This window comes from Pavona decussata, unplaced genomic scaffold, assembly GCF_977016875.1.
Source record: "Pavona decussata unplaced genomic scaffold, jaPavDecu1.1 SCAFFOLD_174, whole genome shotgun sequence".
Lineage (NCBI taxonomy): Eukaryota > Metazoa > Cnidaria > Anthozoa > Scleractinia > Agariciidae > Pavona > Pavona decussata.
Window position 1 is genome coordinate 1007501 of NW_028145585.1, and position 21397 is coordinate 1028897.

The window sequence follows — 21397 nt, forward strand, 5'->3', positions numbered from 1 at the left end:
CGGCTTTAGATACGTGAAAGTGAAAATGGCGATTTCTCTTGATTGTATCGAGTCTTGAGATATGCAATCAAATAAGGGCCAGATTTCTTACCTGATTACTAGAACCAGAAGTATACAAGTTATGTGCTTCCGCTAGAACAGAAACCGGCCAGGCATTTGTAATGCTGTCATGTTAATTCTCCTACCTACAGAATCATTAAAGAGTGGGGTAGTGTAGGTATCTGATTTTTTCTAGTGTGTAGAAGAATTCTCGTTGAAGTGTAACTGTTCAGATGTTGCAGTCTGGGGGATATTACTCGAGCAGCAGTGTTTTATTGGGATTTCAAACCACGAGGTGCAGCCAAGTGGTTTTAGACCCGATAAAACACGTGCTGTGAGTTTTTTGGACGGCTTCAAAAACATTCCTGGAAAAGCGTGTGTCAAGAGAGTTCATAACAATGATGCTTTTGTGAACGTTGGAAATTAGCATACGAGAAAAACATTAAACACCGCATACTAATAAGGAGGAGGTTTTATCGGGTTTTAAAACCACTGCACGTGATGTTTTATCGACCATCAGTGATAGGTCAATGGGATTCGTGAATTATTCATGACTTTTTGAAAGGTGCTTTCTTCTATTATGATCAGCTTTGTTTTTAATATTATATTTTGTAAAATGAAAATCCTTTCCGGTTCAGTTTAGTTCCTTACTTGAGTATGAAGGTGCTAGCTGCATCATTTTCTTTCAGTTACTGGTTTTCGCCGACATGTTTCGCCGGAATCGCAGTCGCAGAACGATCGACCAGGAGAAAATTATAGCGAAAACCTTTATCAAGTTTCTGGAAGACAAAAATCGCAAGGAGGACATGTTTGTGCACGAATTGAGGCAGATCTATCAGGGAGAGTTTTGCCCGTTGTACGAAACAATGGGAATGTCTTTCTCAAAACTTCTGAACACCCTCACCTACCATTTAAACATGTGCCAGCAACTTCAAGATCGGATTATATTTGGAGGCGGGGAAACAGCTGCTCTTCAGCTGCTATCAGTCGACGGAACTGAGGACTCGAGTGAAGATGAAAATGATCTTTTCAGCGTCTTGACGCGTGGGGCGTTTCACTGCAAGGTTTGTAAGCGAAGTTTGGGAAACGCCACCGCTTATAATACCCACATGGCTAGCATAAAGCATCGCCAACAGCATATTCTCAGGAAGATTCGAAAGTCACTGGAGAAGTAAGTAAATTATAATGTCAAGAACGTTTATACAAGAAAATTAGCAAGTACAGGAACTTCCTGAAATTCTCAAGGATGGCCCTAAGGATACTTATACAGAAAATCACGGAAATTTGATCGTATTTATTAAGTTAAAGGTACGTTACTTGACCGAGCAATAGCCTTTCACAAAACGATGCGCCAAAAATTAGCTCTGACGAAGGGCTCAGGAACACTTGAAAACGTCGGCTTTAGAATCTCGTTATGACGGCCAATTTGCTTCATCTATTCAGCCGTGATATAACCAGGTTTTCGCCTTTCACTTTCCCACCCACGTAGCAACAGCTTTTTTTTTAGAAACTAACTTCTTTATCCATATGCAGAACTGAAATCAGTAAACCGGACAACACCATAGAAAATAATTGCTTGCCGGTATAAGATACCTAGCCGGCCAAAGCTATGGCTGGCCTTGAGTCGGCGAACAATTTATCAGGAATTCAACCACTGTAGGTTTTTATCCACAGACTGAAAGGTTAGAACCACTGCACAGAAAAGTTCATTAGTCTTCTTTATGGGTTATAACGCAGCATGACCTGCCTTCAGGTTCACGGCTGTACTTATCCTTGCATTTTTTTTTTTGTCTGATCGAGATCACTGTTTGCCTTCTGTTCTATAGACCGGAGCTTGTCTTTGACAAATTGGGAATAAAAGTCACGTCCGAGCCACCCGGAGATGAAAATGGTGTCATTGAACTTAGAGTAGAGAGCGGATTGTCCGGGCAGATTACGTTGTTCATAGACAACACCAGCGGAGAGACCATCACCTTGAAGGACATCACACTGATGTGGAGCGTCAATTTCTTTAATTACTCGGAAATACGAAATATTGGGGCGCATGAGGGTAACCTCCAACCAGGTAATTGTTGTTCATTTATTGTGTATTTCAGTGGCTTCGACGTGCGATCTATGTTTTCCCCGGGCTATGAGTCTTGGTGACAAAAAATCAATCGTGTTTGCTAACCTGGTTGACGTGCATTTCTTCAAGAGAGGTTGTGAATAATATCTCATTTTCATTTCTTTGTTCAATGTCTACTCTCGTTTTGAAAGGTATGAACAGACCCATGGAATTCACGTTACTGGATCATCCAAAATGTTTTTTAGCCGATTAAGGCTGGGACGTCTTGTCCGGACACAGATTGCCTCCTTTACTCTTTCAAACCACCTCGGTTCCACTGCCAAGATCTTTGAAGTTAGGATGGGAAATGGGATACTGATCTTGCTTTTTAGTTAAAAATAAAAAAAGTATTACCCACGAACCAAATTACTTAAAATGGTTCTACTCTCACAGGTTGCCAGAGAAGATTCAGAATTGGATGCAGACAACGAACGGAGTATGGGTATTCCTATGTTCCTGGTGTATTGACTTTCGAGACAGAGGATGGCGTAGAATTTCACATTCTGAGGTTTTTGTCCGTGCGTATCGTCAGTGATTTGTACGATGATCTAAAGCAGACCTCGGAGTACCGACCACCTCCAAAAGCAGTTCCGATTCCCAGGGATGTGGTGACTTGCAAAGGCATACCACTCCCAGCGTAAGTTCAAATCTTCATTGATTGTTTTTCAGTTGCGCTACACGAGCACAGTAACACTTATAAACGGCGAAAGGACTTAGTGTCCTGTCCACCGCAGACCTTCTATTTCCTGGTAAAGTGCGCACGTGTCCGCTATAAACATTCAGGAGATTTAAAATGGGCGATTAGTTGTGGTTCGCACGTCTGCTAAAAGTTCTTGCCTTTTATCTAGAAAGCAAACGCTCCGAGTTAAAATGGCAGTTTCCATAGAAATTGACGGTGATTTTCAAGAGTTTACAATAATATCTTTATAGTATAAGTAGGTTTGGTGATAAATATGATGACAACTCGTGCAAAGCGTGACACCCTGATATACTGCCGCGAAAGGTCGTCACAACCTCTTTCGTTTTCTTTCCTTAAGAACGCCGGGAATGAGGTTGACGTAGGTATCACTTAAAAAAAGGAAAACTTATAAGCACCCACAACGACAACGAAAGCGTCGCTTGAAAATCTCTGATAATTTTTCGTTGATGATCTTAACTTCTACGCGATTATTTATTAATAAAACTTCATGATTCAAGTTGTACTACGTAGCCAAACTGTCCAGGAACTGACCAGATTGAACTGAACAGCGTTCAAGTTTAGACGAAAACGAATGAAAAATTGGCAATGGTGTGGTTACGTTCTCCATGAAGCTCCGATTTTGGTCATTTCCCGTTGCTGTTTTGCAGAAACCGTCAAAGGAAAGGACCAAAATGTTTTGCAAGGTTTCAAGCTCTTGAAACCTACGGTTTTATGGTGTTTTCGTGGCCGTCACCGTCACTGGCTGAAGTCCCTGAATTAAGTTACTATAACTTCATGTCTCTTTGCAGCACGGTAACTGTGGTCGTTCCCTCTTTCTTTTCAAACAGATTATCAACGAGTCGCCTGATCATGCAAAAGCTGGACTTTTATGAAATCCCTCTCACTGTCAAGGCTCAAGTCGTCAAAAGCAATCAAGTTCGTGAGGGACTGAGGTGTGTAAAAGGTCGTAAACGTTTGATGATCTTGTAGACAATATTATATAAGATGTCACTCAGAACTGATTCTTTTTTCCAGGAAATATTGATCCCAAGGACTGAGAGAAATTATAATGATTGTCAAAGGTGTCATTCTACTATGTCGTTCCTGGCGTTTTAACAGATTAATGAAAATGTAAAGGTGACGTCAGACTGGTCGTGTGTCAGTTGTACCCTGAGGAGAGTACATCATAAAAATTCATACAGTGAACCCCGCCGCGAGGTTCCACCTCACTATTTCATATACCAATTTCAACTGAAATGGTACCGCTCCTTTTCACATACATAAAACAAAAAATTAGACCCCATTCTTACACCTACAAAGACATGCAAAAGACAAAATAGCATCCTCTGTATCATTAGTACAATGGGACTATTCACACTAGTCTTTGTGTTGCTATCCTTTTGAATGTTACTGACATGAAAAAAAAAAATTACCCCTCTGGAGAGGAGCCTCCACGGTATAGCGCCTTATATGGAGTACCCCTGTTAGATTTCTTCAATTATTACTAGGAGACGTGCTTTGGAATTGAATAACGTCTAAGCAACAACCGTGGACGATAATCCTGCTGGTATACGTTGGATCAATTGTTGATCTGATACAAATGATAAAAGAAGTAGAGACCGATACAACGTAGAATTACGTTTTAGAGTGTACTATATTTCGGCTGGTCAAACCAGCCTTCTTCAGGTACAATGAGAATTTGCATTGGGACATACGCTTATATTACAAGGAATTGAAATTGGAATTGGAATTGGAATTGAACAGATTCCCTCAAATATAGCAAAACAAGGATTCAAGATCTTAAATCAGTTAATAGACAAACTGAACCGTTAACGCACGGGCAACCGAAGTTCAAACTTGTCAACCTTGTTTTTCCGGCGTTGTATTACCAGGGCAAGACTGGAAAAGAAGTTGGCCTTCGATAACTATAAAGAAAAGTTCACCATGCTACTGCATGTAGAGGAACTTCAGATGCAAAAGGACATCAGGAATTACGATATGAAAGGAGTTACATTTAGACAGGAGAGAATGGACAGACGGTTCCTCACCTTGGAGGTAAGCGCTGTGAAAGAAGCTCAGAATTAGGAGGTGGTGTACCGCGAAGGCGCGATATTGCGGTGGTTGGTCCATTTGTCAGGACTGGCCGGCCAAACCGTACAGTTCGTGAACAGAATGTACCAATGCAATTTGAAGGATAAATAAAGACTTAACTAATCTAGTCCTTCGAATTTCTTCAAAATAGCGCGTACCATTTTCTGAGTGATTATTTTTTGAGATTTTGCAGCACCATCCATTCAACATAACGCATTCAGTTTACAGACTGGCCGGCCAGTTCTGGCAAATGGAAAGCACTCTAAGATACCATACAGTGGGACTGGTGATCCTCCTATTTGTTTCGTGTGATAGTTTCTGGATTCAGCTCCGAACTTGTATTTTTTAGCTTCGTCAACGAATGGAAAGGTAGCTTCAGCAGCTTCTTCAATTACTGTGAACTCAAGAGCTAACAGAAACCAGCGAACGACGCCCCAGACTCCGTGCGCCAGCTTTCTTGTCTCGAACAGTGTCATGCGCTTTTTAACGTACCATTCAAATTAGCGTGCGAAAGCGAGGAAAACAATGATGTAACTTTTTAAAGAGGTCTTGCTCAGGACGCGTTTATCCGAGCTGACTCTTGTTCTTTGTGCACGGTCTGGTTTGAACCCACAGTCTCTCGATGTGTAGTTTGGTAATCTGTTAAGAGAGCGACATTTCAGTAACCATTAAATTACTGAACTCAAGTCTATTGTAATGAACAAAATGCTTCATAAACACTCTGAATTTTTTTCTCGGATTACATTAGTTTTAAATTCCACCTGAAAGCAGTATGGGTATTGATTATACTGGATTCAAAATATGCGATCTCTTGATTTAAATTATTTAACGTGGGACGCGTTTTTCATGTAGGTACCAGGCCTTGCTGAGAACCGTCCGTCAGTATTGCGTGGTGACAGAATCTTTGCTTATGAGCCCGGAGTGCTGACACGACGATACGAAGGAATTGTGCACAGGGTCCAATTGCTTGATGTAAAACTTGGATTTGACATGAAAGAGTATGTATGACTAAATTTAGAGAGATTGCAGTGGTGTCATCCTGTTTCACTTCCGTTGGACAGTTCGAAAGACATCAACTGAACTTTCGCTTCCCACTAGAAATCGAAGGCTTTTCGAAACGACTCAGTCTCCGTGTCAAATACTAAACAAAACGTTCCTGTGTCACGTGATGTTATTTAAGTGCGCATTCTTTTGGGACTATTCTGGAATAGGAATACACGAAAAAAAGATGGTATTCATGTTGCTTTTGGGACCTATTCTGTTTTAGAAATGAACAGCACAGTATTCCGTCGACTCTGCCCCCGATAGCAGAATGAACGGAATATAGTTTACTCATGCAGAATAGGAAGAATATTGCGTTCTTTTAAGAAGATTTTCGGTTTAATGGGAATAGGCGCAATATGCCATTTTCATGATGACGTCATTTTACTACAACTACCAGAATTCATTTCGTTTTCCTTTTCAAATTCAAATTTTGTAATCCCAGTGGACAGCAAAGAACAATAGCTCTAATTAGCATGAGAAAACAAAAAACAGAAGGATTCTGGTAGTTGTAGTCAAATGTAGCCATAGCGAAAATGTCCTATTGTGTTATTTTGAGAACGAATATTCGGTGTATTCTGTTCTTCCTGAACCGGAATAAGAATAGCCAGGGTTATTCCAAAAGAACGCACCGAAAATGAGCTCACCAAATACTCATCGTGTTTCTTGTTTCTTTTAGCATGCCTTATGTGTCGGGGAAAAAGTTCGACATCCAGTTCACATTTAATCGGCTGCCAGTACAGATGGAGCACCGCGCATGTGAGAGGATCAACAGACCTTCGATGCGCCCTGTTCTCTTCCCTCAAGAAGAGAGTCTAGATCAGAGAGGAGAGATTAACAAGCAAGTCAGGTTCGTGCCTGAAGGAAGAAAACAACGACAAATGGCCTTGACAATGTTTATGACCAAATGACAAAAGTTTAAAACGAGTATTTTATAACTGACCAACATGTTGTTTCAATTTCAGTGGTTATTACGATCGCAATCTCAACAGCGAACAACAGCAAGCGGTGCAGAAGATCGTGTCGGGATCGTCCCGTCCTGCCCCTTATCTTGTGTTTGGTCCTCCCGGCACTGGAAAAACTGTTACTCTGGTGGAGGCGATCAAGCAGGTCAGTGGGATTTGTTCCCTATTAATGAGTTACCTGTATCTTGCAATCTTATCTGGGAAATGGCTTTCAGTGGAGAAAGCTGTTACGCACTGAAAGGTACACTGTCCAATCAGGAACAAGGTACAAGTTCACCATAAGTTGTCTTATTAACTCGTTGCTTAGCAAACTTAGTTTGACTGCTGTGTTCCGCCGCATTCTCGGTCAGACTTTCGCAAAAAAAGAAGAAACTTTCTAAACCGGGTTGCGCCGTTTCTATGTAAAAACGATGATCGACATAATTAGCGCTTTATAAGATGGAAAAGTTTGTTTCATTTTTGGGAAGATATGTACTTGCATATTTCTGTTTGATCGGCTACTTTCAGCAAAGCTGTTTGTGATACCAGGATACATTTTCAGGTGTGTAACCTACTAAGGGCTAAGTGTTTGGCGAATCTGCAAAATAAATACATTAGCACATCAGAAATAACGCCTTTCCTTTGTTGCACACAGGTACACCACCTGATACCTTCCAGTTTTATTCTGGCTTGTGCGCCTGAAAACAGTGCCGCTGATCTGTTGGCTGAGCGCCTGTTGGATCATGTGGATAAAGGCAAGCTATTCCGGATGTACGCAGCATCAAGACCCTGGGACTTTGTGCCGCAGAAGCTAAAGGTAAAAACCGTCTATTAATAATAATAATAATAATAATAATAATAATAATAACAATAGTTTATTGATATCCCTCTCGTAGCCTAAAAGGCTGAATTACAAGGATGGTCAGTGACAATAGTACAAGACACTACTGTATAAAGACAGTCAATTAAATAATTATATAAATATAATTAGAAGCACTAAATAACAGAGAAAACATACTTTTTAAGAGGGTTTTATTACCAGTTTCCTGGCTGAATCAATACTCTTTCGCAGTCCTTGTGCCCTCGTTTCTGTAAAGATTAAATACCAATCTAATTTCTTATTAGGACGCCCGAGTGGTGAATTTTGATCCCGTGTTACATGAAGTGTTTTATCCGTCAAAAGAGGACTTGATGAGCGACTACCGGATAATTGTCACCACTTTGGTCACGGCTGGAAGGTAAAGTAAAAACAACAACAGCAATTCAGGAAACCAAAATGGGAAATTCTCTGAGAGACAGTGTGCTGAAGATATTATTCTGAGGAATCAAATAAATTGTCGCGGAATCTTTCATGAACTCCGCACTTGCCGGTTCACAAACTGAAGAGGACTGTAATTCTTTCCTTTTCTGAAGATTTATTTAACATTCACAATCTGACAATCTCTGATCCAATCTACAATATTCGCGATGCACAGTTCCGTTCACAATTCGTTCTTAATCGATCTGATCTTACATTACAATTGTACTAAGATTTTCTAGGTTCTATTTGCGCAACAAGTATTTTTACTACAATCACGAGCACAGTATAATCCCAAGGCTATACTATTGTAATGCTACTAAATTTGATTTCAATTACACAATTACACGCGTTTCTCTTCCTTATTTAGCTTAATACTACGCGGGTCTACGCGTGCAGTTACATCATTGTCATGCAGTGTATTAACTTCGGACTTTCCCGGAGTACAATTGTGCAATCTGCTTTGCTCACTAATTTTAAAGTATTGCTCGCGTTACTATTTCGTGACATTGTTCATCAAATTTCCAAGTTAATATTCTACGTCACGCACATCAGTGCTTCTTTCCCGACACTCTCCCCCCCTTGACTCGTCTACGAGTCAAAGCATATGTTTCGATTTCCACCTAGCATCTAAAGCAGCAGATCTGCTAGGGTTACGTCTAAGAGGTGTAGTATGATCCCGTTCAAATTTACGGTTCCCAGTTTGACCAATTTGGCCGTTCCCTTGTATGGCACATTTTACTTCTAAGGGGTACAACTTTTGAACTGGTCGGGAAATACGCATCGGTCTACCCTTGACAATGACTCTTACGTTTGCTCCCCTAACAACGTTATCTGTGCCCTTGATAAGACTCTCAACCACTGCAATTTTCCACTCTCCTCTCTTTTTGTCTTCCTCAAACACAGTTACTACGTCTCCTGTCTGAATCTGCCTGTCTTTGCGATCTACCTTCAGGTGGTGAAACTCCCTTAGATTCACCAGGTACTCGTTTCTCCATCTCTTCCAAAAATGCGCTAACTTCACTGTCAAATATCTAAACCTCTCTGAACAACTACTCTCGTTCGCTTCTGGCTCTTCCGCTATCTCGTCTGGCATAGACTTAATCCTTCTACCAAGGATTAAATGTGAAGGTGTTAAAGCTTCATGTTCTACCTCATTGTACTCGTACGTAAGCGGACGGGAATTTAACGTTCCTTCCACCTCCACTAACACCGTTCGCAGCTCTTCAAATGTAAGTCGTGCATTTCCTAACACCTTCCTGAGACAAGCTTTCACACTTCCAACCATTCTCTCGAAAAATCCTCCCCACCAGGGCGATCTCTCTAAATTAAACCTCCACTCAATTCGCTGTCTGTCTAGCTCACTAGCTACCTCTGGGTGGCTAAAAAGATTGTTAAGCGCTTTTTCGGTCGCTTGGAAGGTTTTCGCGTTGTCTGATACGATCAATGTCGGCGTGCCTCGTCTCGCTGAAAATCTTCTTAACGCTCGTCTGAAGGCCTCGGAAGATAGGTCTTCAACTAATTCTAAATGTATCGCTCTAGTTACGCAGCAGGAAAACAATGCAATGTACGCCTTTCTCATTCCCCCAGCTTGTGCCTTAACATAGAGCGGACCCGCAAAATCTACGCCTACTTTCGAAAACGCTGGCGCTTCTCTTACTCTAAAATCTGGCAATGCGGCGGTCTGCGGCGCGCTGTAAGCCTTCCCTTCTTGTTTCTTGCAGATTACGCATTTGCTCAAAACCTTTTTCACGCACTGTCTGCCCTTCGGGATCCAATACCTCGACCTCAACTCCGCAAGCGTTGCTCTCACACCACTGTGCAACACCTTCTTGTGACACTCTTCTATGAGCATAATGCTTAACGCGTGATCCCTTGGGAGAATGACTGGTCTTCGCGCATCAAACTCCAAATCTGAATTGACGAGTCTTCCGGTACATCTCAGAATTCCTGCACTCTCTTCTAGGCCGAGCTCGGTCTTTAGCTGTTGGAAGTTACCCTTACTTCTCAGGTCAGCTTGCGCCGCTTTCACCCATTCACTTTCGGCCCCGACTAATTCTTCTCGTGTCAGTCTTCCCTTCCGTCTAGCTGTCTCGGTTCGGTTCGGTCTCGAATTTCGGATAAAACGGAACACCCATGCTGTCACTCTGAGTAGCTTCTCTAGCCTTCCATGGCGATTGATGTCAACAAGATTTGCAACACTGGGTTGGTTCTGAACGTCTACTACCATCACGTTGGCGGTCTTCTTAGCTTCTTCTTCACTTTCTGGTGTGCTGACGACACTCTCTACGCGTGGCCACCTGTCTTCTCCTTCTGACAACCATTGCGGTCCGTTCCACCACAGCTCGTCATCTTTTAGTTTCGATCCAAGCGCTCCTCTGGAACCAACATCTGCCGGGTTCTGCTCACCAGGGCAATATCTCCAGTCTTCTTTCTTTGTGAGCTTCAGAATTTCGTTTACCCTGTGACGGACAAATTGTTTCCACTCCCCCCCGTTTCGAATCCAGCAGAGAGCAGTTTTGCTATCCAACCAGTATCTGGTTCCGCTGAGCTTCACTTCCGTTTCTAATGCTTTCATCACGGTGTTCATTAATTGCGCCAAAATTCTAGCGGACATGAGTTCTAGACGGGGAATAGTTAACGCTTTCAGAGGTGCTACCCGTGACCTTGAGGTCAACATTCTCACGAAAACCCCTACTGGCGTGTTGTATACCAAGTACACAACAGCGCAGTAAGCTTTGTTACTGGCATCGCCGAACCCATGCAAGTAACAGTTAAGCACCTCTTGTTTTGGATGGTCCCAAATACACCTACTGATCGTAATACCCCTTATTTTGGATAAGTCTTCAATCCATTCGTCCCATTTCTTCTTTACTTTCCCCTCGAGTTTACTATCCCAGTCGAAATTTTCACAACACAATTCTTGAAACAATATTTTCATGCACACAATGATGGGGCTAATGATTCCCAGGGGGTCAAAAATGCTTGCTAGCAGACTTAACAAACTTCGCTTGGTCGGGTGCATGTCCAGGGCTTTGCTTGCAAGCTTCTCAAAACTAAACTGAATAACATCTTTCTCACAATCCCACGGAAGCCCCAAGACCTTTGGACAACTCTTGCTAGCCTGCCCCGAACCTAAGATGAACTTTGCGTAGCTCTCTTCTTCGCTGGTCACGATCGCGCTTTCCGTTGCGTTACTCTCAATCTGTGCAATGCGTTCTCTCAACACTTTGTCATTCGTCATCCACTTTCTCAATTTGAAGCCCCCACTGGCCATCCTCTGTTTGGATTTCTCGTACAATGTGTACGTGTCGCTCGTGTTGCTATCGCCCGTTACCAAGTCGTCAACGTAGAAACCTTCGATCATCTTTCGCACAAATTCTGGGTCTTCATCCTTACACTTCGAAATGTGGTGTCTCAGCGTGGCGTTTAACAGAAACGGAGACGCATTTAAACCGAACACAACACGGCAAAAGCGGTACACTGCAATTCGACTACAAGGATCGCGCACGTTTTCTAACCACAAAAATCTAAGATAATCCCTGTCTGCACTGTCTACCTCAATGTTAAGAAACGCCTTTTCTATGTCCCCTATCAACGCCACTCTCTTCTCTCTGAATCTAAGCAGGATGTCAAACAATAAAGGGTTAAGGGAGGGTCCCTTGTGTAGGCAATCGTTCAGAGATGTCCCCCCCTTTCCTGCCTTTGCGGACGCGTCATACACAACTCTCAGTTTCGTGGTGCTCGCCTCTCTGCGTATGACTGCTAAATGGGGAATATAGTGACCCCTATCTGTCTCTTCTAACTGTGCGACTTTCTCTATCACTCCCGAATCTAACTGTTCCTTTATAACTGAGTCGTACTCCTGCAAAATGTCTGGTTCCTTTCTAAGCTTCCTAATCTGACTCTTCATGCGCGACAAACTCAACTCGTAATTGCTTGGCAAACTATCCTGACCTTCCTTCCAGGGGAGCTTAACTGAATACCTATTACCGTTGAAGGCAATACTGTCTACAAACTCTTCATACACTCCATCACTCTCTTTAATTCCTAGGGTTTCTAAGTCCCACAACCTTTGGACATTCCCTTCTAAACTCTCTAATGATACACTGTCTCTGCCAACAAAATTTACGTTAACTTCCTGCGGTCTATCTGCTGGCTGTTTAAATGTCAAGGGTCCGGAGAGAACCCATCCTAACTCTGTCTCTACTGCGACTGGCTCGTCTACCTCCCCCCGGACTATCTTGCCTGTCTGAAAACTCCACAAATAGTCTGCCCCTATCAATACATCTATCTCTAACTGTTCGCTTCCCTTGCAAACGTCGGACAGCCATATTTGCGCCAAATGCGGGTAGTCCTTACGCGCAATTTCCAGATGTTCGTTCTGCACGCGCGAAATTTCGGGAACAACAAAAGCTTCGATGCGCATAACCTTCCCCCCACCCACTGGGGTCAAATCTATTTCAACTACATCCCGCAGGTTTGATCCAGTAGCCCTTTGGCCAAAGGTGTTAACAGTCAACCATTCCCTTCTAACAGATCGCAATCCGAACGATTCTACCGCGCGGGAAGTGACAAAGGACTTATGACTAGCCGAATCAAAAAGCACTCTAATTCTAGCGCGACCCTTCCCCGCTAGTTGAGCCTGAGCCGTTTGTAAGGCTACACTGTTCCCAGTCCCGACGTGCATACTATTTCCCACTAGTTCTGCACCACCCTGGGCCCCTTGGGTTCCGATTTCTGTCGTTCTTAAATTCCCTTGGGAGGCGATGCAAATCGCCGAATGATGTTTACAATTACAACGCTTACATGTTACACTACGATCAGTACAGTCTTTGGATAAATGTCCCTTTCTTAAACATTTAAAGCATCTACCGTATTTAAACAACAATTGCTTACGCTCCTCGATGTCCTGGACCTTTCTGCAGTCTTCGTGTGGATGCTCTCCTAAACAGAAGGCACAGTTCGTTTCTTTCGCCGCTTTCCGTGTGTTTCCTGCATACAGTGTGGCTACATTGTTTTTTCTCCGGAAGTCTCCAGCCGAGTTCTTTTGACGTGCGCTGTCATTGTACTCTTCTCGTAATTCTACTTCTTGTTCCAGGCCTTCCAACAAGTCTCTCAAGTTCCACTGATGATGATCTTTACCTCGCGTAATGGTCAAACGCAGCGTCTGCGGCAATTTTTCCAGGACAGATGGTACAACTATCGCTGAATAAGTGGTCTCGTCTACTCCAAGTGCTTGCAAGGCTCTGTGTTTGGTTTCCAGGAAATCGTACAAGCTCCGCAGTCTCGGCGCGTCTCTCTCGTTGTATACAGGTTGAACATTCAAAAGTTCATTCACGTACGCTCGCTGGATCGCCTCCTTCTTTCCATATCGTTTGTTCAACAGTTCCACCGCTGCTTGATAGTTTGCGGACGTTAAAGCGAAACCCGCGATCGCCGATCTGGCCGGTCCCACAAGCAAACCTCTAAGATAAGAAAACTTGTCGACGTTTTCTAGCATGTCATTTCGATGTATGGCGCTCTCAAACGAGTCCCAAAACTCTTGCCACTCGTGCACTTTTCCGTCAAATTTACGCACCTCCAGTTTCGGCAGTCTCGCTCGGACGGATTTATGCTGGCTTGCTTGTCCGGTCTGCATTGGCGGCGAATTCTGGTGCTGCGGTACATTTTGTACTTGTGGTATTTGCGGTGCGGTTAACAGTTCTTCGATCGCAGCCAACTTGCACTTTATGTCCGACGCAAGACGGCTGCTCTCGTCTATCTCTCTGGCCATATCCTCCTCCGTCACCTTTTCGTCGTCTCCCATCAAGGCCAGGATCTCTAAGTCGAGGGGCGCTATCTTTTCCAACTGCTCGTTTAGCGTGTGTTTCCATTTCGCCAGCTCTGCCTTCCTTTCCACGGTGTAATGTTCAAGACTGGCTTCTACTTCTGGGAGGATTCCAGCAAGGTACAATCGATGGCCTCCTCGTCGCTTTTTCTTTTTTCCAACCTCCGCGGTCATTTCCAATCCGGCTCGAACTGACCAAGTGTCGCGGAATCTTTCATGAACTCCGCACTTGCCGGTTCACAAACTGAAGAGGACTGTAATTCTTTCCTTTTCTGAAGATTTATTTAACATTCACAATCTGACAATCTCTGATCCAATCTACAATATTCGCGATGCACAGTTCCGTTCACAATTCGTTCTTAATCGATCTGATCTTACATTACAATTGTACTAAGATTTTCTAGGTTCTATTTGCGCAACAAGTATTTTTACTACAATCACGAGCACAGTATAATCCCAAGGCTATACTATTGTAATGCTACTAAATTTGATTTCAATTACACAATTACACGCGTTTCTCTTCCTTATTTAGCTTAATACTACGCGGGTCTACGCGTGCAGTTACATCATTGTCATGCAGTGTATTAACTTCGGACTTTCCCGGAGTACAATTGTGCAATCTGCTTTGCTCACTAATTTTAAAGTATTGCTCGCGTTACTATTTCGTGACATTGTTCATCAAATTTCCAAGTTAATATTCTACGTCACGCACATCAGTGCTTCTTTCCCGACATAAATCAAATACATTCGCTCGAAAGGATTACCGACTGAATTGACCTAATCTGCAGTCTTTTTAAGAGGGTTTTATTACAAGTTTCCTGGCTGAATCAATATTCTTAACCGTGAACTGAATACACTGCCAAAAATGTGGTCTTTCTATGGTTTCTGCTGTTGTAACACGACACCACCGACTTATCCCTTTTCACCGCAGTTGAGTATACAGCTGTTTCGACAAAGGCTGTCAAAAAACAAAAAAGCGTATAAGCGTACGCGACAATGCCAAGAGGTAGTCTGGGAAAAACCCAATAAATTTCACTTAAAGCTCAGAATCCATAATGCCTCAAGCGTACAGCGAAGACTTGAGATGGTGGGCAATATGGATTTTGAGCTTTTAGTGAAATTTATTGTGTTCTTTCCAGACTACCTTTCGGCATTGTCGCTTACGCTTTTACACTTTTTTGGACAACCTTTGTTGAAACAGCTGTATTTCTGAATGTTTAACTACAGATGTACTGTTTCTCAGGTTGGTCTCTGCAAGTTTTCCCCGCGCTCATTTCACGCACATTTTCATTGACGAAGCCGGCCATGCGACCGAGCCTGAGTGTATCATCCCTGTAGCGGACCTTCTGGACCCTAACAACCCCAGGGGCGGTCAGCTGGTGCTCGCAGGAGACCCTAAGCAATTGGGACCAATCCTCAGGTCACCAATCACGCAGAAATATGGTCTTGGTAAGCACAACAGGAAAACAAGCCAAACACTTCACTTTTTGGCTGTCCCAACAATTACGACAGCAATAACCAAAAAGCAAGTTACTTTCGAGACAATAAAAGAGTTGAAAACCTCTATAGTTCTCCGTTCACTTTTCGTCTCGTTAAGCACACTGACTTTTAAGCTTTATTGTAACATGTTTTCAATTTACTTCTCACTATTCCTTGAAATCCATAAAACTGTTACTTCTTAATTTGGAATATATATAAATCAAAAGCTTAGTTGACTGCTGGGAATTTATTACCTTTATTGCCGAACTCACAAGCAAAACTCGCACAAATAGCGCTGATCGCATGAACTGGTTTACTAGTCATGGTAAATTACAAATGTTTCTTTTTGTCATAGAAATCTCGTTTCTGGAACGTTTGATGACGTCATGTAGCGCCTACTTACGTGACCCCACAGGAAGATACAATTCGGATCTGTTGACGAAACTCGTGAATAACTATCGATCACACAGGGCCATTATCGAGATTCCCAAACAACTGTTTTACGACAACGAGTTGAATGAATGTGCTGGAGATTTCAGGTGAGATGATATGGGTTACACTATAGTTAAATTACTTAACTTAACTGTATTAGATCATCTATCTATACGGTAACTATATTTAGATTACAGTATAGTGATTTTACATGGGGCCCACCTCTTGAACTCCCCTTTAAGGCGTACGTTTTTTAATTGTAACTTTCATTACAAGTCAACGCTTTGAATAAACTTATGTATTTAGTTGGACAGCTCCGAGCCCCTGGGGAGCGCTCCCCGACGAAAACGCAAACTTTACGCACTCGCCTCAACCCCAAGCCTTCGGGATAAAGCTTGGTTTACTCGGTAAGCGCTCTGGGATCGAGGCTGAGCGCTTGGTATAAAGACAATATAAGGTAGGAATCTTAAAACAACACACTCAAATGCAATTGGTCTCTAGTACGGAGTTAACTTCCTTCACTCGCCTTAGTCTTGTTTACTTAACCATGTTAGCAGGTGTTGTTTGGCTTAAAGACAAATGCATACACCACACGAGTCGTTCTACAAATAACACACATAACTCAGTATTTTCGCAAATATCTACAAGCCCGGGCATAACCCATACGAAAATTTTCAGGAACGTAATGCTTAGCTGGGAAGAACTGCCAAACAAGCACTTTCCTATCATCTTCCACCCTGTGTATGGCAAAGACGAAAGAGAAGCGAACAGTCCTTCATTCTTCAACGTGGCCGAGGTCGAGACAATTGAACGCTACCTGAAAAAACTGCTGGACGACAGTGTGAGAAGCAAAGGACTAAAACACTTGCGACCCGAGATGATTGGAGTGATATCCCCTTACAAGAGACAAGTAGGTGATATTCGATTGTACGAGGGCCGTCATCTTGTTGTTTCACATACGCAGAGACACAGGTGCAGTCATTCGGGGGCGGGCGAAATGCGCCCACCTTGACTGACTGCCCCTGGGTCTCAGAGGAAGATTGTTTCAACGAGACGATCGTAAAAGAAGTTTGTTCATATGCACCTTGATAGCCAACAAAATCAAACAAAGCCTGAAGATCAGTTAGGGTGTAACTGGGAAGGCTGAGGTGTTTTATTTCGAGCAAATCTGAATGCGTAAAATGTTACGGCTTTGTAAACAGCAACAGCCCATTTTTTTAGGTGATTTTTAAGTTCCTCTGTTTCAAAGGCATCCTTTGGTGCAAGCCTTTCACACAACACAAATGAGCTAGTTTAGATAAAATGAAGACGTCACTCTGAAATCGTAGATCATAGAAAAAAATTAAAGGTGTCCAAAGAGCTGCTCGAAAATGGCCTATTTGGTGCGTATGTGCTGGAATTCGAGATTGGTTTATTTGAAGAAACATACTTTAATATAAAGCGCCGCGGAGACTGTCTATCCGGTAGTTTGTAAGACACAATGCGAAATTGAAGGTAATTTTTCCCTTACTTTGGTCAGGTTCAAAAGATTCAGAAGATGATTGAAAAGAGGCGCTTTGGTGCCGGGATCAAAGTCGGGAGCGTGGAGGAGTTTCAGGGTCAAGAAAGACGAGTGATTATCCTGTCAACTGTTCGAAGCACTAAGAAAGAGTTTCTGGAAATGGACAAAGATTTCCACCTTGGATTTCTAAATAACCCGAAGGTAGGATTAATACTGCGAAAAGAAAACTTTCGTGAAAAGGTTGTACAGTCGAATGAACAATGTAGGAGTTCAATTGTCCTGTTTGTTCCTCAGCCTTGTCCCCAGTCGTCCTCGGCGCGCGGCCGACTGTGACTCTGATTCTGATCCAACCTCGTTCCCAGGATTCTGGGAACGAGGTTAATTCTGATTGGGATTTAGTTTGATCCCATTTCCCTGTAAAGCTCGGCTGCCTCGATAACAGTGATTGGGCCCATTAACGAGGCGGCTTGTTCCTATCCATTTACACCACACGCTACCAAACACCGTCCGCTTTATAGTTCAGTGTAAATTGCTCTCTTCCTTTAAAAGTTACTAACATTTTAGACTGAGCTTTCATTCCATTTCTATCTGTTTTCCTTCTTTAGAGGTTTAATGTAGCCATTACTCGAGCCCAGGCCCTATTAATTTTGATAGGGAATCCCGACATGCTTTGCCTGGACGAGAACTGGAGAAGGTTAGTAGAGAGGTCTTATCCTCAATTTGAATATACTTTATGTTTAAGTAAGTCCAACGGATTCAATTTCTCTTCAAACCTTGCTGCCTGCGTGGCTTCCTCAACAATGAGCCACTAACGAATAAAAATACTACTGAAGAAATAACTTGGCTATCTTTCTAAAAGTTGCACATTAACTGAAGGACTTAGAACTGGTGGAATCGTCTTGTCTGAAGAACAGCCAAAATAATGTCAAAACATTTTAGCGTTTATCTCGTTTACGTCCCGAGTACAACTAGCACAACTAACGGATCTTTGATCCATCATCCCGAATTACCTGTACATGTTCGCCTCAGAGTTCTTAAAATTTTAAGCGTATACACGTGGTTTACGTCCTACGGAGTTGCCTTTAATTTTCTGGCAAAGGCCAAGTAATACGCGCAACATTTTCTGGCAACTTGTAACGTAACAAATGCTGCGTTGCAAGTTGTGATTGTTTGTTGACCGTATTACCACGTTCGCGCCTAACAAATTTTCATGTTGCATAAAGCAGACGCTGTTTCTACTTTTTGCAACATAAAAGTTTGTCGGGCTGGGAAGTGGTAATACATGGAACAATCGCAACATGCAACGCAACATTTGTTGCGCTGCAACAAAATGTTGCCCGTATTACTTGACCTAAAAGGTGATTTATCACGTGTTTCACTCATCTCTCACCGACCATCCCTGATAGGCAACCTCGTTCCCAGGGTCTCTCCTCTCTCGCTCCCATTCTCGTCCCCAGAGCAGCCTGGTCCTCTTAGCCGCTGGAGGCTGGGCACAAGGCCCCGCCGGCTAAGAGGGACAGGGGGCTGTGGGGATGAGAATGTCTCGCTCCTGGGACGTGAAGAGGAGAGACACTGGGAACGAGGTTGCCCTGATATATCCCCCAGATTAGCCACTTAGGGCAAATTTCACCCGGACACACACTTGATTTTATTCCCCTTTTTTTTTTTTAGTTTTTTGGAGTACTGCGGCAAAAATGATGCTTGCATCGATGTACAAAGAAACGACAAAGTTGAGGACATTGCAGACACTCTAAGAAAACTTCACCTCTTCTCAGCCGCATCATCAGGTAAATACACGAAAAATTGTTGGATGTATATCATCAAGACAATACCTTCCAGTTAGAAAGTTTCCCTCTTTATCACTCATCTACCTAGAAATTAACCGCCGTCAAACGTAAAATAAATATATAAATAAAAACTTCGCCAAAGACAAGAGGCCAGTCATGTAAACAGAGTCTTCCTTAAGCTCCGGATTAAGACAATCAGTGGGCCTCCAAATCTGTTGATAAGTGGTTTATTCTAATAAGATAGATAGTTTTCTAGTCTAGGATGCAAGCCTTCTTGTTACCGTCGACAGTAGACAATGTTTAGATACGACTGTTGGCAAAATTGAAAACGGCTTTGCTAAAGACCGCCTAAACTGTCTTTCAATAACTGACCCAAGGTTTTACTTTGAGAGCTCAAAGCTGAAAAGTTTTTGGGAGTTTTGGAGTTTACTAAATCATTCGCAGACTAGTGCACGTTTGAACGCGCCTAAACCTAGAACACACATGTAGAATCCTGACAAATCGCAAACTGAGAGCTGGTCCAAGACTTTCAGAAGTTCTGGAATTAAATTCGTACAATTCGCTTTTTAACTGTCTTTGATAAATTCGTGGATTACTGACAGCAATTTTTTCTTTCAGAATTTGACGATGATTCTGAAATCAGTCAGCGAGAGCGTCAAGAAAACCCGGAGTGGACTAGGCACGAATGAAGTTGCTCTGTTTGATCGAATCCCTCCTCCGTGAAAAAGAAAACCTGTCACTCAAAACTTTAGAGTTATCACTAGAAGTTTGATTGATGTTAGCTACATCAAACCTTACTGGTCTAAACCGCATCAATTTGATTAAGTCATCACGATTTCTTGGCTTAAATAAAGATAGCGTGCTAAATATCAATTGAAGCCCCAGTACAAAAAAGACGTAAGTGATGATTTGGCCTTGGCATCCAAATTTTTCTGGATTCACTCTAATTTGGCATGCATAGACTAGACTGGTTCTTATGTCAAAAACATAGTTCCTTATTTACTTGGCGATTTGACGGCTCAAATTCGCCCAACAAGCTTATGCATGACTTTAGCCTAAAAGCTGAACCAACTGTTAGGTGGTGTTTGAAATGATTTCTTTTCTTCAAAGCTCCACAAAAGTTCTAATGTGATAACAGGTCTGTTGGCTCTTCTTTGGCTAAGAGCGTTGTTATCACGTTAGAGCTTTTGTGAGTTTAGCTTTAAAGAGTATTTCGCAGTTCAAAGATAAAAATACAACTAAGGCCCCGTTCAGACTAGGTGCTCGTTCCCGGTTCTCGGGCACGGGCACTAGTCTGAACAAAGCTTTTTGTCGGTGCCCGGGCAATACCTCCAAAGGTAGTACTCGAGCACCGTTCCTGGGCACGGGCACTGGTGTGAACAGGATTTTGTCAGTTCCCACATTTTTTCCTCATGCCTCCTTACGATACAGCAAACAAAATGGCGGGCACTAAATTGACGAAGGAGAACACGATTGCTCCTGGGCACCAAGGAGTCTGAACAACGTCCATTTAAGTGCCCGGGCACAGGGCCCTAGCACGGGCACCTAGTCTGAATGTTTTTTTTTTTATTTTTATCTTTTAGTACATAAATTTTCAACAATAAATGGTTTAGAGACTGTGAGATGATTGATAGAGTTACAGTTGAAACAATCATAAAAACGATCAATAGGCATTTGAAAAAAAAAGACAAAGAAAATGTAAGGTTGAAAATGGTGATAACAAATTTAGTGGTTGCTATAGATAATTTTTTTAAGCCTAGATTTATTTCTTTAAAGGAGGAACGAGATATCAAGTTGTCTGGCATTGATTTCAGAAAGGCCACTAGGTTAAAAACATGAACATTTCTTGAGTTGTAGAAATGAGTTTAATAATTAAGAAGGAACGCAGTTTTAAACTTACTAGGTAGAAGACAGTCTTAATATGAGTTCATAATTATTTACAAAATTCTAATGAATGGATGTCATGAAATTTAAGTACACGTATACGAAGTTCCTGATGGGAACATCTTAAAGGGCATCAACATTGGACTTATTTATAATTCTGATCACTCAATTTTGTAAAATCACAAGACAACATAGGTTAGTTTTTTAACTTAAAACCCAAACAATGTTACCGTAATAAAGATAAGGATAAAATAAAGATAAGGATAAATCACTGAATAGTACAGACTCT

The 21397-nt window shown here is 42.4% G+C and overlaps 2 protein-coding genes across 3 annotated transcripts in view; one reads left to right on the top strand and one right to left on the bottom strand.

Moving 5' to 3' along the window:
• LOC146463875 (putative helicase MOV-10) overlaps positions 1-21384 on the top strand; it is a 23620-nt gene extending 2236 nt beyond the window's left edge. Inside the window, exons 2-18 of one of the 2 annotated variants that reach the window (XM_085083904.1) lie at positions 729-1210; positions 1866-2104; positions 2537-2780; positions 3671-3775; positions 4715-4877; positions 5766-5911; positions 6634-6804; positions 6920-7064; positions 7554-7715; positions 8024-8136; positions 15269-15474; positions 15860-16043; positions 16615-16846; positions 17456-17638; positions 18043-18131; positions 19109-19224; positions 19843-21384. In XM_085083904.1, the coding sequence (XP_084940030.1) occupies positions 747-1210; positions 1866-2104; positions 2537-2780; positions 3671-3775; positions 4715-4877; positions 5766-5911; positions 6634-6804; positions 6920-7064; positions 7554-7715; positions 8024-8136; positions 15269-15474; positions 15860-16043; positions 16615-16846; positions 17456-17638; positions 18043-18131; positions 19109-19224; positions 19843-19913 (3033 nt within the window). In that variant the 5' untranslated portion in view covers positions 729-746 and the 3' untranslated portion in view covers positions 19914-21384. Of the gene's footprint in view, positions 1-728; positions 1211-1865; positions 2105-2536; positions 2781-3670; positions 3776-4714; positions 4878-5765; positions 5912-6633; positions 6805-6919; positions 7065-7553; positions 7716-8023; positions 8137-15268; positions 15475-15859; positions 16044-16614; positions 16847-17455; positions 17714-17799; positions 17857-18042; positions 18132-19108; positions 19225-19842 lie in introns of those variants that run through there. The other variant, XM_085083905.1, reaches the window with a different exon arrangement.
• On the bottom strand, positions 8794-14766 carry LOC146463876 (uncharacterized). Its single transcript, XM_085084007.1, has one exon. The coding sequence runs from the start codon at positions 14197-14199 to the stop codon at positions 8794-8796; it is 5406 nt and encodes a 1801-aa protein (XP_084940133.1). The 5' UTR covers positions 14200-14766.
• Positions 21385-21397: the final 13 nt, after the last annotated feature.